The 19,086-nt window shown below is 31.0% G+C and overlaps 1 protein-coding gene across 1 annotated transcript in view; it reads left to right on the top strand.

The window, feature by feature from the left end:
- Positions 1-19,086, top strand: part of LOC143253631 (signal recognition particle subunit SRP72-like) — a 93,075-nt gene that overhangs the window by 23,973 nt on the left and 50,016 nt on the right. Inside the window, 1 exon segment of the mRNA XM_076507788.1 lies at positions 11,823-11,888. Coding sequence (XP_076363903.1) covers positions 11,823-11,888 — 66 coding nt within the window.

Raw genomic sequence — 19,086 nt, 5'->3', positions numbered from 1 at the left:
CTTCTTTAAGAACAGCAGTAGTGTGATATTGTCCAAAGTGTTTGATACAAAGAAACTCATTATAGAGCTTACATTTTATTTGTTTCTAATTGTTTGTAAGACAGTCTGCATCTTTTTTTCTTTTCTTTTTTTTGCCTTTCCCAACATCTGTTTGGTAATGCTTTCAAACAGTTAATCTCTGAGTTGAAGAGTCTTGAACATTCCTTGAAAGTGGCATACCAGAAGGAACTGGTCTGCTTTGAAGTAGAGGCTGAACAAGCTAAAGTGACCAGATCCATTCTGATGTCCTTTTGGGGCAATGTTAGTTAGTTGGTTTACATTTTGTAGAGTAAGTACTTACGTTTGCTAATTACAAAAATCAGAACACTTTTTATACCATGTTATCATCCCTCATCCAGTAGAATAGTAGAGTATGTGTTGGTCATTCAGGTCCACTTCACCTGTACATTTGTAGTTCACAATCGGTTGAGGACTTGCAACCTCAGTGCCTCTTCGTATTTGTCATAGTACTAAAGTTGAAAGGACAAACGCCTTGTTTGTTTGTCAATCTTACTGCTTTCATAGCTTCACGTGAAGAAAAAAAGTACTTTTGCACAAGTTTTTAGCCACCTGTTCCTGTGGGAAGTAAAATCTGCCTTTCCTGCATGTCCCACAAGCATAGGTTCCAACAGACACTAATTTGTCAAATAAATGATGGAAGTGTAAAAATTGTTCACGAAAACCCAGTGTTCTAATCTGTCGTGTTTGTCTGTCAGTTCCATCACAACATTGTCAGCAAGATTTCTTGCTGGCATTTGCATCTCTCTACCTGTGAAGATTATAAATATACGGTTGTATTCATTAACAGTTTTTTACCAGAATCCACAGCTTGATAACCCACTTTTTTAGGTTTCTTGGTTCTGTACTGCAGGAAACCAATTCTACATTTTGTGCTTAACATTTACTCACATACAGATAGTTTTCTGTTAGGGGAATAGTGGAAACAAAGGATTTTAGAAGAATATCTGTGATAGGTCTTATTTTGAAAAGAGTATTATAGTTAGCAGCAGTTTGAGGTAGAACATTAGTATTGTTATTGAAATATAATTATTAATGAACAGCAAAAATATCTGTCCATAGAAAAAATATCAGTAAACCCAGGATTATGAAAAAAGAATAGGGAAGACCAGTAGTCATTAAGGCCTACAGTTATAGTGAGACTAGAGTAGGCTAAAATGTTTTCAGTATTAATGTTAATACATTTCACAGTTTTTTAAACGACTGTTTTATTCTGAGTAGCATGCATATTTATCTCATGGATGATAAATTTTAACATTTCTATCATACAAAAATGTTTAAATATCAACTGAATCTTAAGTAGAGGCAACCTGTTGGGAAACAGGTTCAACTTTGAATGTTTTGCTACAGGAGAGAGGCCTTTCCAGCTTGGAAAGAACAGCTTCAGTAGGCTCTGCCCCTCCTTTTTTCCTAAGATCTATCACCAGCTTCATCCTGATTTGTCCACAGGACAGCATGAACAAAAGTTGTTTCAGTATTTTTAGCTATTGATTTCTATGAAAATTTATCAGAGGCATAACAAGAGAAGAATTAACTTTTTCATCTTTAGATGCATCTGACAGGCTTCCTTTATTAGAAGAAAATTAATTATTTAGAAAGTGCTAATTTTTTTCTAGTCTTAAGACCTTTCTCAGTTTGTTTATTTTTTCTTTGAGTTCAAATTCCTCAAGTTCACATTTTTTACAAGAAAAAATACAAGGCTTTATTTGACATTTTCTATTGCATATTATTACACATGTTGCAACTTGTATATCATTACATTTGTTCTTTTTTATTTCATTACATGTCTCTGTTGCATGTATTTTGTGAAACGTACTTTTTCCTTACGTTCTCTTATGCATATGACAGGTTTCACCAGCTGTATGTGTTATGCTGAAATACAGAAATAACTACACTAGATTTTGATAACTAAATACTGTAATATAACTATTGAACAGAAATTATATGTATGTATATTACAATTTTTATGTACCAATAGGCTATAGTTTATAAACGTTAATGGAGGATGTAGCAAAGAAAATTTAGGAACAGCAGCTTACTTAAAAAGAACAAAAAAGAATTATATGTAATAATACATTCTGTGATATGTATCATAGGTTTATAAAACAGTATATGCAACACTAAAGTACAGAAACAACTCTTCACTGTTGGTGTGGTGGTAAGTCTATGGATTTACAATGCTAAAATCAGGGCTTCGATTCCCCTCTGTGGACTCATCAGATAACCAGATGTGGATTTCCTATAAGAAAACACACACACACAGAAACAGTTAACAGTGGTCAGTAACTATAGACAACAACTATTGATAAGGGATCCTATATATGTTATAAATGATGATTAGTTATTTGCAGATAATAATGTGTTTCTAAAGTTACAATCAAGAAGGCTATGCCAAAAATGTTAACCCAATCAAAATTAGCCATATCTATATTACTGGAATATACTGGTTACTGTATAAGCATGTAATACAGGAAACAGGATGTTCATAAACACTTACATTAACACCTAAACCACTCTAAATCCTGACCACCCAGGAATAAAATCAGCATCTGAATACTTGACAGGTTTATTGGATCAGATATGACTTTGTATAGAGTCATCTCATAAATATTTTTCTTACTTTTAAAATGTACGTTAGGTAGTTTTTTGTTGTTTTTTTGTTACCATTCTACTGTAAAAAACCCAACAGATTCTACACCAGTGCTCTCAGAACTGGGATTCAGATAGTTTCTGTAAGATACATCCACTTATCAACTTTAACTCGGAATTTCTACAAAATCATAACATAAATGTCTTGCATTGATTTAGACAATTTTCATTGTAACCATTATACTGTCAACAAGTTGATAAATCCTACCCCACTGTGTTTTCAAAGCAAGGAAAATCCTGGGAATTGTGCAGCATGAGGGTATTTGGTATTGATAGTGTCAAACTAAGTAAGGAGCAGCAACTGATTGCTTTATATTTGGTAAGTTTCTATTTTAGCTACTAATGATAGATAGACAAAGGAAATGGGAATGAAAAGATTAGAAGAAACTCTCAAAAAGATTTACTGTGGATCTTGGTGTTCCACAGTGATATAGAGCAGACAGTACTATTCAGTTTGTTTTGTCTTGTTTCTAAATCAGCTCCAAACAATAAAATTACTATACAAAATAAGTGTGAAAATTTGAAAAGTACAAACTCTTTGAAGCTTTGCAGTCAGTAAAATAATGTCATATAATTTATTTTCCACACTGAAACTTTTATTTTTGTTATACAATCTGGATGATTAAGTATAGTTCTACAGTAGAGGAAATAATGGATAAGATATAAAGTTTTAATGAAAAGAGTGTTTGATGTTTAGTTACAAAGTTATTTTAATTTTTCTTTATTTATTATTATAAGAGTAACTAAAATCATAAAAATAGAAACTTACAAGCTAAAGAATAAAAATCTTCATAGGGTATACAACTGAGCAGCTTTTGCATTATGCCATTCGATATGGTAACATGTTCTGCATGTAATATTTTATTCCTGTTGGGGTATTTCTAGTCAGATGTGGTTCAGAGGCCAGTAAAACAAATGAAATTAGTAAATATGAATAGATGATAATGTTATGAGAATTAAACTATTTCTAATAAATACTTGTGGTTTCCTGTTACAATTTGCAGTCATTATAGAACAAAAGGAGTAATTTAAATTTATTTCTTAATTTTCTGTGACAGATACGAGGTGTGTCAAATTGATTAATGCCATATAGGTTTAAGGTTGATAAAACTTAGTTTTATTCAAAAAATGACTGATGGCTCTTTAGAAGAGTATAGAAATTATAGAAATAAAACTTGAGAACTTTCAAAGACATTTTTAATTTTAAAATCAAAATTACTTTGTATGTTGGGTAGTTAACATTATGAAAGAAAAAAGTTTTACAATAAAATTATTGATTAAAAAATCATAATACTTAATTTAAAAACCTGGTATTTTGTGTATTTAAGCATTATAATGTTCATCAGTACTCTGCAAAAAATGTTGGAGATACGCACAAGTTAACAACATTTGTAGTATTATTAAGTCTCTCAAGGTTAGAAGCTGGGTGGATTTCACCCAATCTGTATTCATAGTGCTAAGTGCAAGAGATATCCCTGTTTTAGAGATTTTATTATTCTATCTGAACCTGCATTTATGATCAGAATGTTGACTATTCAGTTACAAAAAAGGCTGTTACATATCTTTTCCAAAAGAGATTAGTTTTCTGTTGCATGAACACTATCTATGAAGTAGCAAATAATGCCCAAAGGTAGTTCTAATACAAGCAGCTCCACCATGTGTTTATATATATGTGGTTGTCAAATAACTCATTGATTTGCATATTTAAAATCCTTTTAAGATAGTATACAAAACACCTAATTTTTTTCAGTTTGATATTCTTAAGGAATACTGTAATATACTGCTGTATTTGATTCAGGTTAAGAAGTCAATACCCAGGATCACACACAAAAGTTACAAAGTTTTTGAAACAAGACCCAAAACTTCAGGAAAATAAAGGGTAATGGTTAATTAATGTGATGAACTGTATAGGCACGGTTGTTGAAGTCATGTAAACTGGATGTTCAAAATGAGTTAGTCTCAAGAGCTTGCCAACCATAACTTTAAGTTGTTGGTGTCAGGTTTAGTTTGTACAGTATGCATAGATTTAATAGTTCAGGAGAATAAATTATTCTCCTGAAAAATAGTGAACTATTTAAAAGCACTTGAAATTTGGGGTGTCCCGTAACAATCACTGCAACTTTTGTGTGTGATCCTGTATGCTGACTTCTTAACCAGAATTTATATTCTATTCATGGACAATGAAACCTATTTACTAAAGACAAACTACTGCTTCTTTTATCTTACATTGCCATTTTTGGAGATTCTGTTATTATATTTCTCCATTAGTACATTTAATACATTAACAACCAACATATTTTAATTAAATAAATTACTGGAGCCATCTTACTTGACCTTTTATACATCCTAAATTTACTGCTACAACTGGCAAGATAACATTCTTCATGTTGGAACTAATGATCTAAAATGACTTGGAATCTTAATGATGAGTTATGACTGTTTTAATGACCTATAAACCTTACTACTTCATATTTTGACTCACCATATTGACCTTTGTGTTTGTTTCTCTAGTGTCATCTACCATGGCATCAATAGACATACTGATTTACCCCTAAGAAAATAGACCTCTACTGTTGATTCTTTAAACCAGAAAATTGACAAATGTAATGCATCCGCACATGACTCCTGCCAACGTAACTCACGCTTATACTTTCTTTACAACAACAATTTGAAACAAGAGAACAGGATAAATGTTTTAGCAAAAGATGATTCACCCTTTTTCTTATCCTATAGCTTGAGATATTTTATCATTAAGTATTTTTTTTTTCACCTGCAAACAATCCAATCTTGATCAACCAATAGACTTCCACATCCCACTTCTATCACTGCTTCTCCTGGAACTAAATGTGCCTATGTTTTTAAACATCATACTTATGCAGAAACTATGGCTTACACTCCTGTTTTTAGAAACTAAATCTGACACACAACCCAAGAATTATGCCCCAGACACAAATTTCGATACTGCTTTAAGTCACACTTCTAGACTTACAAACCCAGTAGTTATGGAGATTTTAAAGCTTCTATGTTTATTCCTAGTAATCATCTAGTAATCTCTTATTCTGAAGGCCTACCAAGCTCCACAAGTTCTGAGTCTTTTTCTCTTCCATACATTGAACTTCCAACAACGTTTAAAAGTAAACATCACCCTTTATCCAACAACCTTTCACAAAGCCCTAATCATGAAAACTTTCTAATCCTAACATACGCTGAACCTTTACCCTGGCACAAAGCAAAACCCTGTAACCTTCTTGAAATAAATATACACTCCAACACATCTCTTCAAGTGCATTATGATCCAAGCTCTTAACAAATCTCTCAAGCTACTCAGAAAACTTAATGAGAAAAGATTGACATACATGAACTATGTCAGTGTGCTAGAACAGCATTTATAGAATCAAAATACACCTAAATTCCTTAGTTTGAACCTGCCATGGTAGCCAATAACAAACTATTCTGTTTGCAGTGGAAGAAAATTCTTTATTCCACCTCTATTACACTTACAAAAATCACACAATACTTTAGCAAGTCTACAATAAACAAAATTGAAAAGAACATTGCTTCTGTAAATTCCAAGAACACAGCTTGAAATGGACAGATTTGCTAATAAAGACAACCAAATGCACTTCAAAAATCACTAAACCCATAACCTGCTCTACAAAAAACATTATTTATGAGAACCACTGTTGTATTTGGGATATGTTTGTATTTTAATACGATTATCAATCTCCTTACAGGAATTTCAGATTAAATTTGTATTTAAGCTTTTAAGAATGAGGTGAATGTTTTCAGGATATGATTAAGAGTTAACTGTTATTATTATGAATTTGTGTCATTGCTACACAAAGAAATGTGAAGACTTCTTGTTGGTTACTTTTAAAATACAATATACTCAAGTAAAACTGGGAATCCATCTAATATTTCTTAGCATGTTTTGATAGAATGCAATGTCAACATTAAGGCATGCTATTTTATCACTGCTTGTGGAGCTGAGGATAAACATTAGAATGTGCTGATATAAAAATTAGCCACTTACACAAGCCTGTAAATTTAAGCTTTGTAAAAGTTGTTTTGGTTTTAATAATGGATTTACCGTAATTTAGCTACAGGGATTTCAAAAATACTAATTTTTTCTGTCATGTAAGAATTTTTTCACCAAGTATCAAGAAAGAAAATGTTTACTTAGATCAGATTATTAGATCATTTACCACAATGAATATTTACCACAATGTGAACAAAAATACAATCAAACTGAAGGAAAGGGAATAACACTGATGTCAAAAGAATATGTAAAATCATTCATCTTGATTCTGAAACCTACATCTCTTACTTTCAATTGTGTGTGTTGTGGTCTTTCTTCCTTTTACCTGGAGCATCTGGTTTCAATGTCCAGCATTAATCAGCCATCATGCTGATGTTTCACCTGCCCTGATACCATTTCCCTGATGTATGAATGAACTCTTTCCTCTTGTTCTTTGTTTACAGTACTGAAATTTGCAGGAAAATTTTTAACATGTGAGTTTAAGAAATGAACTTTCAAGCTCATATTACAAGCCAACTCTTTGAATTTATCAAACATATTATTTTCAGTACTTCATAATTTGGGTCCCTGTTGTTTCCTAATAATTTGCCAATAATCTCTTTAAAGATAATCCAACTTTTTGTGAAAAGTTATGGTTCACCATATGTTTCAGGTTGGAAACTATCATTGTTTGTATTGAAATCAGGTTCAGAATCAGATGAAACTGCATCAAACGTCTCTGGCGGAGTAGGTACAGGTACATTAGGTTCAGGTACAAACAGGTCTTGTAGCAGATTGAAGATTTGGATAAGAAATTTATTTCCTATTTCGAGTGCTGTAGCCCTGCACATTACAAGAGCAAAAATAGCATTCACCTCTGTGGTTTCTAGGCTCATACCAGATTGTTGGAATTCTAATAGGCAAATTCTTTTTCTTACCTTCAGTCCATTGTCTCAACTCTTTTACACATATGGTGCATTCTTTAATTAGAGCCTAGGATTTGTTTTGGTTCCCAAGTTTTATCTCAAAATATGTGTAATATGCATTTTCAAGATGCCTGGTGTGGGTAATAAAATATTAAAATAAAGCACAGAACAATGTTTCTACCTTCTTAGGTCCTCTTCAGGCAAACAAAGAGAGTTTGCAATTGACCATTGCGGGGCACATATGAGAGTGTAAATGGGTAAGGGATTGTAGGGGGTGTTGTAGTTAGATGTTAGGTTATTAGTTAGTATAGGTATGAAGGTGTTCCTTTATTTTGGTTCAATTTTGGTTTGAGTTGTTGTATAAGTAGGGCTTATTTGATTTTGATTTTGTCTATATTTGTTTCCCTACTTAGTATTCAGGTGTTTTCTATGGTTATGTTGTGTTTATTTGATTTGCAGTGTTCAAGATTGTGTGAAAGTGTTTTTTTTTTTGTTTTTTGAGCCTGGTTTCCATTTTTCTGCTTGTTTCTCCAATGCAGAAGTTGTGGTAGTTGTTGGTGCTTGTCAATGTAGTTTTTACACAGTATGGACTTTAGTTTTGTATCTGGTTTTTAAATAAATTTGGTGTTTACTGGAATGTCATGTTTTAAGTTTTTTCAAATATTGGATATTATTTCACTGATATCAGATATCAGGAACATATGGTATACAGCAGTGTAAGGTTTTGTAGTTTGTTGTATCTTGGGATTTATCATTGTTTGTTTGTTGTTGATTGTCTGTTGATCTAGGTGTGTATATATATAGTTTGTTTCAATGGTTTTTGAAGGAAATTTGTTGATACTGATGAAAAGTTTTATTTTGTTGATTTCATCATTAATTTTATCATGTGAGCATAGTTTTATGGGTGTGTTTATTTGGTTCCTTAATATGTTGAGTTTTTGTTTTGTTTCACGTGCTGAGCCCCAGGGAATGTATGATCCAATATGGGTGATTTTGTCTGTGGATTTCTGTTTTGAATTGTGTATAGGTTCTTGTGATCTTGAGGCTGAGAAATTCTATTTGGTTAGTTTTCTTATGTTCACAGGTGAACTAATGTTGGGGTTTATGGAGTTAATGTGGTTGAAAAAAACTGTGTGTTTTGTGGATGTGAATCTAGCAATTGTACCAGTGTAGTGGTGAGTGTAAGGCTGAATTGATTGCTTGAGATTCAGTCTCTTTCTTGAAAATATTGGCTATAACTGGTAACATGGGATTACCCATTCATCAGCCATTGGTTATTGAATGTTAAGTTAGTTTTGGTGGTAGTGAATTCTATAAGGGTTGCTAATTGGTTGCTGGGAATGTACATTACTGGGTTGGGATCTTTAATATAAAGTTTTAAAGCTATCTTGCAGGCTTTAGTGGTTGGGACTTCTGTGAAGAGGGAGATTACATCACAACTGGTCATTAAAGCTTTATGATTTAGTTGATCAAAAATAGATTTAAAGTTAAAAGAGTCTGAGAAAGGACCCAACTGATGTTGCATGTTTAGAAAATGCCCATGCTATGTATTTATTAAGGTTGTAGTTGAATAATTCAAAGGTTGACATTATGGGTTGTAGTGGAGAATCAGGTTTGCAAGGTTTGGGGGTGCCATATATTTGTGGTGTGAGTGAGTCAGTCTTGTGTAGGTAAGAATAAAGGTTTTCTGAGATTGTTTTTTTTTTCATTTGTAGTAGTATTTGTTTAGTTGGGTTTTATGTGCATAGGTTTAAATTTGTTTGTATGTGATAAGATTTTACTCATTTTTTGAATGTACCCATTTGTTTTCATTATAACTGTGGCATTGCCATTATCTGGTTTTAGAATTTTGATGTTATCTTGTTTTAGGGTGTTTGTAGAATTAATATCTTGTTTTTTAGCTTTATTTTCTGTGAAATTGTGTTGATTGTGTTGCATGAGAGTTCATTGAAAAAGTTCTTTAAGATACTGTTTTGAGGAGTTTGAGGAAATAGATGTTTTCAGTTTGACATGGGAAAAAAGTTGTTAGTTGTCGATGAAATTGTTGTCAAAGTTGTTTTCTTTCTGGTGGTTGTTTTGTTGGGGTTTTTGGTTTGTGTAGAATGGATCACTAGTCTTCTGGCTAAGTCTTTCAGACAGGCTTTCATTTTGATGAATGGAATATTTGTTGGTGTTACTGCAAAGTTGAGTCCTTTGTTGAGCAGATGTATCTCTTTATTGCTTAATTTTTGTTGGATCTGTTAATTATGAGGTTGGTTGATGGTTCATGGCATTGTCATTTTTTTTGTTTTCACTTTAGTTTATCTAGTTTATTGTTGTGGTGGATATTCATATCGTTGTTGTTCTTACTGATGATTTGACTGATGTACGAGTCCATAAATGTCTGGGTGAATGCAACAGGCCAGTTGGTGGTCTAGATTCATTTTTTGTTTCTGCAAGTTGTTTAGTTCTTTGTATTTGGAGTTTAGCATAGCTCAGTTTTTTCTGCAAGTTATAGATAATGTTTGTACATTGATTAAAATTCTTCTGTACTTTTATCTTCACAAAATTAGGGAATAGTTTTTCCTTTCGGCATTGTTGGATAACAGAAATGTCTTTCTTCTATTGATAATTTTTTGGTTTAAGATTCTGAGTTTTGTCAGAATTTTATGAGAATGTTATGTGATTTTTTTTGCAAATTCTGTGATGTTTTTCCTTTGTAACAGACTATTTTTGGGTTATTTAGAAAAACCTCATATTAAAATAGCAATGAATAATTAATATTAAAAAGAAAAAAATTTCAAAGTGCATGCACAAACAAATACTATCCAGAAATGACACATCATGCAGCCTGTTACCATTTATATACAAGCTTTGTGTTTCTCGTGGGTTCCAAAATGATGAATAAAATTCCCATGTCATGTTCGATATACAACAATTTGTAGTTAGTAGTTGTCAACATTTTAAGCATAACAAACTGTGATCTGATTGTAATGAAAATGATTCAATTTTGTAAAAATACATATGTTTTGTGAGAAACTTCTATGTTGTGATGAAAAATATATATATTTTTTTTATTCAGCATACAGGAATTATTGTAAAACATGTTAAATATTTCAAAGCAATGAAACCATTGCAGTTCTGCATTATTAGATGTTTGTAACTGGCTAGTTACTTTTTAATTTGTCTTGCTATTAACTGATTTATAACCTTCGAGGTGATGACAGTGCAGCAAAAAATATGACAACACACATTTGATTTATTGACTTTATCTAGATTTAGACCTTGGAGATTTGTAGTTTGACATGAAATATTTGGCATAACAAGTAGAAATGGTAATAATAATGCTCAGTCTGTTCAGCACTGTAATCAGGAAGCATTCTTTGCATGGAAATAAATGCCTTACCTTTCACAGATCCTAAATTAAAGTTCACAACTATCTTCAAGCTGTGATATATAATTCTTAACTGCATTTTGTTATAATAGTTAATTGTTGTACATGAAACATAATCAGTGAGGTAGCCTATATGTCATATAGATGTAGAAAATCCTAAGTATTTTGGAGGGGAGTTGTGATGTAAGTAGTAATGGTCAGTTACTTCTGAGTTGGAGTGGAGGATTCCATACTTGAATGGTTGTGATTTTCAAGGAAAGCTTGTTATATCACAGTAAATATAAATTGTTTTATAATAAAATGTTATTCACCATTCATGCTTATATAAAAGTGGAAAAGTACCAATCAAAACTTAAACATTTTATGAATATGGGTATAAAAAAAATTGATAAAGTAAGTAAACTTAGAAACACTAATGGCTAATTTGAGAGAGGTTAGTAAAGCTTTTCTGTTTCTTTGAGAAAACTTGTATTAAACAATAATCAGAAACTAGAGTAATATAAACATTATTTTGATCTGTTAATGCTCTTTCATATTTCAGTTGTTGAAGGGTTTAAATTTTTCTATATATAATTGTTATAAAGTAATTTGAATTAAACAGTTATATAACTTTCTACTGATTATTATATGGCAAACCTGTAATAATTATAAATTAATAATTCATGAAAGTATGGTAATTGCTAATCTTAAATGCCCATTATATGATTTGTTTTGGTTATACAAAATGTTATTGTGACTGGCTGTTAAATACTTTTCTTAAATTAAGTTGATTATATAGGATTTATTTTATTTTATAAAGCTATACCGTTTAGAGAAATATGAGAAGTGTTTTGAAGCCTACAGAGAATTGGTGAAAAATTCAGAGGTGAGTTCAGCACATATTTTCATTTCTAGTGATATTGTCAAATAGCATCAGTAACTTCAGATGAGGATTTATTTTATTTTATTTTTTTTCTTCTAAACATTCCTCTACGTTCATTACATAATGAATTAAACAAAAAGTTCTAGTCACTGCAATGTCAGTGTTGAGAAAGAAACTAGCAGATGTGATGCTATGACTGAGTAACTTTAGTATTTAATGTCATTTTGAATTATGCCACAAATTAAAATATAGCTGCTATAAAAATTTTCATTTAATTATTCCAAGTTACAAAATACAGTTTATGTATCTTTGAAAATTATAAATAATGAAACTACAATGAATTAACAAAATTTAATTTGCATTTTGTAAAAAATCTTCAGTATTTTTTTCCTTCATTACATGCTCAGTTAATTTTCTTGTAAAAGTCCTAATTTTAACTTGTGTTGTTTTCATTGTTACAAGTGGTATAATTTATCATAGAACAAGCTGATTAAACAGTTTTGGCAACTGTCAGTAAAGGGGATTAGTTTAAGAAATGCCTGAAGTGAGATTACTTCAGGCATTTGGAAGTAAAGAAACATTTTGTGCCAGCTTATATCAGTACGTGAAAATTAAAACATAACCAGTTAATTTGTGTTTATCATTCATTTAACAACATAATTCAATTGACAAAAGTCATCTCATGGTGACAGTATTATTATCTAGGCCATTCAGAAACATCTTACCTGGTTGTTCCAACTGATTTTCACATTTTTGCAGAGTTCTTTCTGACTCATTTTATGTAAATTCACAGAAGTCAGAAGAGATTAAGACTGTCATTTCAGAGCATTTGTATTTATTATTAATTGCTATATCATCTTTAATCAAAATTTCAGCTCATTGTATGTATTTCTTTGCATTATAGCTACTTATAGCTTCTTATCAATTAAGTTTTGTTTAGTTTGTGATATATTTATGAGTTGTGTCATCTGAAATTTACAAAAAAAACCTTTTTGAGGTTTTTTGTTTATTTGTTTAGTTACATGCAGCTTATTTCTCTCAGATAGAGCTTGACAGTTTTGTACTTGTTTGTGTTTTGATATTATTAGCAAAGACCTATAAAAGGACTTTTTCCAGTGCCTATTTTTACATTACAAAATTTGAGACATCATCTTCATCAGAACTATGTTTCTAACAAGAAGAGTAGCCTACTGGTTTATCACATCTTGCGAGTGAATGATAGTGAAGTTAATTCATATATAATGTTAATAATTATAATTATAATAAATAATTACTGTGAAGGTATACTAGCCATATTTACTTAATTTTGATTTTACTACATGCACTTTATAAAATTTGTGAACCTTTAGTAAAAATTACAAATACATCAGAATTTTAAATTAAGTATTGTTTGTGTATTTACCAATCATTTTAACTAGTCTTAATACAATGTGATTCTCATGCTTAGAACAAAATACTTTGTTTCACCTTACAATTAAGTATTTGATTTTCAAAGCTTGTAAAAACTTACAAATGAATATAAACAATTTTTTTCAGTGAAACTATATTTGATCTGTTATTTTCTCTACCCTAACACTAACTACAGTGAAATCAGCAGTTTAGAATAAAATGAAAAGGTGAAAAATATGAAATAAATCTCAGATACCCTTTTTCTTCTATGTAGAATGGCTGCATATTGTAACATTCATGATCTAAGTAAAACATGTAGGTTTAAAAAGTCTTGATACAAAATAATAAAAAAACCTTATAGTGAGAGCACTTTCAAAAGGTGGAATATTCTTTTTCAGGAACATATTGGGACCGACAGTAACTCGCACTATTCTTTCTTACAGCTAAAGCTAATACTTTTTAAATCTTCCAGTCATTCAGACCTATTGCTTTGCAACTGCACTTATCATGTGGTGAAACCAATTTAGCACAGTGACAGCTCTGTGTAAACAATGGATCAAATTAACAGCCAAATTACTATCACATTTCACACAGTCGCATGGAATGTGGATATTTTATCATAATCATTGGTATTATTCAGTTTTTCATTTAATTTCTCTTATCTAATCTAATACATTTCTAATTATTAACTAAAAAAATGTGTATATGAACATGAAATTTAGTACTTACACGTGCCTCATGTTACTGTTTTGCTCTTAGTCTCCACAAAAGTCCACCCTATTTTTTGATGGGACTGGTAGTTCTTTACTTATTTTTATTTCTCATATGGATATTAAGTTTAGAACACAATATTAATATGCACAACAAATATAATATCTATAATTTCTCTAGCTTTCTAACTATTACATGTAGGTTAAAATAATTTCATTAGTTGGTCTATTATGATATTGCTAACAGCAAACTATGGAACATTATGATGGTTATTTTATTAATATCTGACTTGTATGATGATAATGTGTTTCACATGAACATTATATTTTACTCTTATTGCAATTCTGTAGATCATTACACTAATAAAATTGTAGTAATATTTACTATTTTCAATTTTGTATTAGTTTATAAATTCAAACTATGGTTGACTTTTCTATTAACTTCAGTATTTGAAATAATAACTTTTGTACAAGCAGTGCTCACCCTGCCTACTTTTAGTTTACAGCCATAGATTTGTCATAAAAAAATTTATTAGTCAAACATTGAATGTGATTCAAACCTAATACAAACAAGTAGCAAAGCTTTAACAAAAGTATACATCAAAATAGCTAATGAATTTTTTATTAAAATAATAAGTCAGTGTTTATTTCCAATAATTAATTTTGTTAATGAAATTAAACAGTTCTAAATGCTATCTGAAGTATACTGTATTAATGGGTAATGTATACTTTCTTTTGGGTATGTTAAAAACCAGTTATAACTTGAATTTCAAATAAAATTAAAAAATTGTGTCATTTAAACATTATTTGTAGCTTTGTTTAACTCTTTATTAACCAATCCTAATTCAGTACTTTGCCAACCTAATTTTGATAACATAAAGATATCTGTAGTCTGTTATGTGTATGTTGTTATCACGAACAAGTGTAGTTCATGGTGAAACACATTAAATTGGGTGGGAGTTGTTAACTTAAAGATCACAAGGTTATACAGTGGTATTTTAGTTATAAAAAATTAGGCTTATCTTTTATATAAGTTCATACAATTCCTTTCACACATTATGAGGTATTCTAAATGTTTTTTATATGATAGAATATAATACATTTGTGAGATTTTTATGCGAGTTTCCTGAGTTAGATTATAATGCACTTGTGAGTTCATTTAACTGTTAGAACAACAGTTAAGCTAGTATTGCCCTATTTGTTAGTTATATTAAATCCTACATATGTCTTTTCTGTATTCTAGTTAAGCATTTCAAGTAGCCATGTTTGTTGATAACAGACTAAGAGCTAACATAATGTACTCAGCTCTTCTCTTATGCCTGGTAGTTATCAGTTACATGTGTACGTGTGAGTGAAAACTTTTCCAATGATGTTGTTGAAAGTGTTATGTATGTTAAACTTTTAATTAATTGTATATGTTTGTCAGAATGAAAATCTTAGTGATGCTGATGGTGTTTATACATGCACACGTGCGCACACACATCTAGCAAAGATTAGAGGAGAATCCAGTGCAGTTACTGGTTCCATTAGCATCATCAGTTTGGCCTAATTTATTTTCTCTCTGTCATAATTTTATCTGTTTGTTACATTTACCACACATTGAATTGAGTTTAAAAATCATGTTTTGGAGATACATTACTTTTAAGTTTACATGAAAGACAGCAGTGTAAATTGTGATTGAGTTTCATATGTGTATTACACTAGTTAATAGAGGTTTTGTTTCTTGGAAAAAATTCCTAAACTTTTTCGTGTATAAGAAAAGTTTGAAGCAAATTTCTTTTTTTTCTGCATGTCACATCTAGTTTTCAAGACATACATTGTTGCAGGGTTTTATAAGATAAATTCTTGTTTAATATACCTGATGCACAATCGCATTGGCATTATAACCAATAAAGAAAACTGATAAAATATTGTATGCATTTGTGAAACATTGTAGTGTCTTGTATGAATAAGGTGTTCAGAAAAAGATGGTTTAACTGTACTTCTTGTATATACTACTATAAATACATGCTTTACTGTGCACTGTAAAAGCAGGTGTACCTACCAGATTGTTTTGTTTATACTTTGATTTTATTATAGTCAGTAAATTGTTTGTCAAAAGACTTTTTTATTTGTAATTTTGTTACAATAAAATCAAAACAATTCAACCAAACTACTTTCTACATAGGCAGAACTGATTGGTCTCTGGGAATCTAGACATGGTAGAAAAGCTTTCAATAAAATTTTTAGGTTCAGGTTGTTATAACCTGTATCTTTTGTAAGAGACATATCTAACATTATTTATTAACTAGAGTTATTAATAAGGTTTCTATGTTATATACATTTAATTGGTTGTTACCTCAGACAGTCCATTATCATTCAGTGTTGCAAGTATTTCTATTTTAACTTCAGTGATATTATTGTTCAACAGTAAATATTAAGATAGAAAACAATAATTCAAATTTCAAAAAAGTTTTTACTATATATATATTTTTGCTGACAGATAATTTCTGTTAGTTCTCCAGTGAGACAGGGGTAAGTTTGTGGACTTACAATGCTAAAACCTTGGGTTTGATATCCTGCAGTGGACATTGCACTTAGCTCAGTGTGACTGCTTTAAAACAAGCAAAAAACAGTTCTGTTAAAACATTGGTATGTGGTACAAAATGTTCACAATAACACATTTTTGTGTAGTTTTATTATTTTTGTATTTTAAAATATTAAGTGCATAGTGTGCTTCCCTGTGCAAACAAAAGAAAAAAATTGTTTAACGGTATATGTTATGTAAAACAAGAGAAAATTAGTATTTAGAGATTTTACACCTACTCTTTGTGAAATCCCTGAAGTCAGAGTTATGGTACAGTATTTAGTTTTTTAAAATGGTAAGAAATATTAGTCTTTAGGCAAAATATTTTATATTTACTTTTTGTGTTAACTTAATAAAGTATATGTTGTCATATATTCAGTATTTAAAATAAGTCACTAATAATATTATCAATGGAGTTTGGTAATTACCTCAATTGATATAATTGATTATCTGTGTGTGCTAATTAAACTGAGCCTGGTGGTTATGGCACTCAACTTTCAAACCAGTGGTTTGAATTGTCATCACTGAAAAGTGCTCACCATTTCAATCATGGGGATATTATAATCTGACAGACAATCCCATTATCAATTGGTAAATGAGCAGTGCAAGAGTTGGCAATGGGTGGTATGGACTAGTTTCCTTCCCTGCAATCTATTGCTACTAAACTGAGGACAGTTAGCACAGATAGTTTTGATGTATCTTTTACAAAATTACAAAGAAACCAAAACAATTCAGTTAATTAACTGACCATAACGACTGTTTCTGACTGTAACTATTTTTATTTTGGCTAATCAAAATATTGTCATTATGACTTTTTTTTATTGTTTTTGAATAACTAAAAGTTCAGCTAAATAGGTTGGTATCATAAGTTACAAAAATAATTGAACTTTTTCTGATTACTACTGTTTTTTATTATTACAGTCAAGTCTTTTGAGAACAATTAGTTTGATAGGGTCTGTTAATTAGCCCAATAACAAGTCAGTTACCAAGGCCCACTAGTTGGCTAGGCTTTAATTAAAAGTGATATAAAACACTACTGTTTTCTACCAACACCCTGTTAGTTGAAATGTATAAGTAACAGTTTGATCAAAGTAAACATCATAGGAAAACTTGATTACTGATAACTCTTATGTAAAGCTATAATTAAGTAATGAAAGAATATAAAAATTACAGTTCTGTACTATTTTTAAATTTAGTTTTAAATGTTGAAATTAATAGGAAAGTCAGACATGAAATAACTTTCTTGAAGTGCTTAAAAACATAAATGTTATATGCTCAATATTTATAATCATTAACAATTTATTGAACAATGATAAAAATTGCTTATAATGCTCGTCTTTAAAAACTGGAGTTAACTCGAAGGACGTCAATAATGACAGTGGTGAAGAGAGCATTTAATGTAAATAAATAGTAACGGAAGTCCTAACTTTGATACATAACCCTGAAAATTAATGTTATGAAATGAATAGAAAATCAGATTAAAGATCTTTAAAATCATAAAGTTTCTTGTGGAAGACTTCTTTTAGACAAAATGTGACAGTATGTAACTTTGAAATTAATAAAAACAAAAAAAGCAGTAATTTATTTAGCTGTGGTTATATTGCTTCTGTTTGTGAGATAATAGTGAATTAACTTGCTTGAGTAACTAATAATATTTGTGAATAGTAACTTGTGAATGTGATGGATGTAACATGCTTTCCCTTGAGGAAAGAACTTGGAGTCTGCCAGGACTGTGTTTTGAGTGTCACATGTTTTAGTGTGAAGATTAATGTTATCACTGCACAACATCCTCCTTCCATTGCAAACAGGCTCTGTATCAATGACTTCCACATCTCATGTCAGTCATCAAGCATGATTTATTCACTTTGTTCCCAAGCTCTGCCTCAGTGATGTTGTTTTTCCCGTGGTACCTGTAGCAAAGTTCTTGGTGCTTACCTTTGACTGTAAGCCGACCTTCATTCCACATGTGAAGCAGCTATGCATCAAGTGTACAAGGGCACTGAATATCATCTGTGTCCTCTTTTTCCATTTCTTGGGGAGTAGATTGATGTTCTATGCTAAAGATCTGTCATGTCCTCTTTCGATCCAAATTGGATTATGGGTCTCTTGTATGTGGCTCTGCCAGAATCTCACTCTTGAAGATGTTGGACCACATTCATCAACTGAGGCTTTGGCTTTGCATGGGGGCTTTCAGCACTTTTCCAGTTTAGAGTTTATACATTGAGTTTCACAAACTTCCTCTTCACCTCTGCCACTTGCAACTTTCTTTACTGTATGCCTCTAAACTTTGATCCTTATTGCAGCATCCCACCTGGGGTTGTGTCTTCATTCCTCAGTTAGCTATGTTTTTTTTAGAATAGATGGTTTGCCATTCTTCCTTTTGGCCTTCATGTTCAGGTGCAACTGGCTGAGTTGGGTCTGTCCTTGGGTGACATTGCTGTCTCCACTGGTCAGTCCAACCCACCATAACTTATTCCCATCTGTGATCTTTCTTTTAGTCATCTGAGGAAGGTAGATACTCCTTATTGGAAGTACC

The sequence above is a fragment of the Tachypleus tridentatus genome, chromosome 6, assembly GCF_004210375.1.
Source record: "Tachypleus tridentatus isolate NWPU-2018 chromosome 6, ASM421037v1, whole genome shotgun sequence".
Classification (NCBI taxonomy): Eukaryota; Metazoa; Arthropoda; class Merostomata; order Xiphosura; family Limulidae; genus Tachypleus; species Tachypleus tridentatus.
Note: the sequence above shows the minus strand (reverse complement) of the source record. Positions and strands in the feature narration are given on the sequence as shown.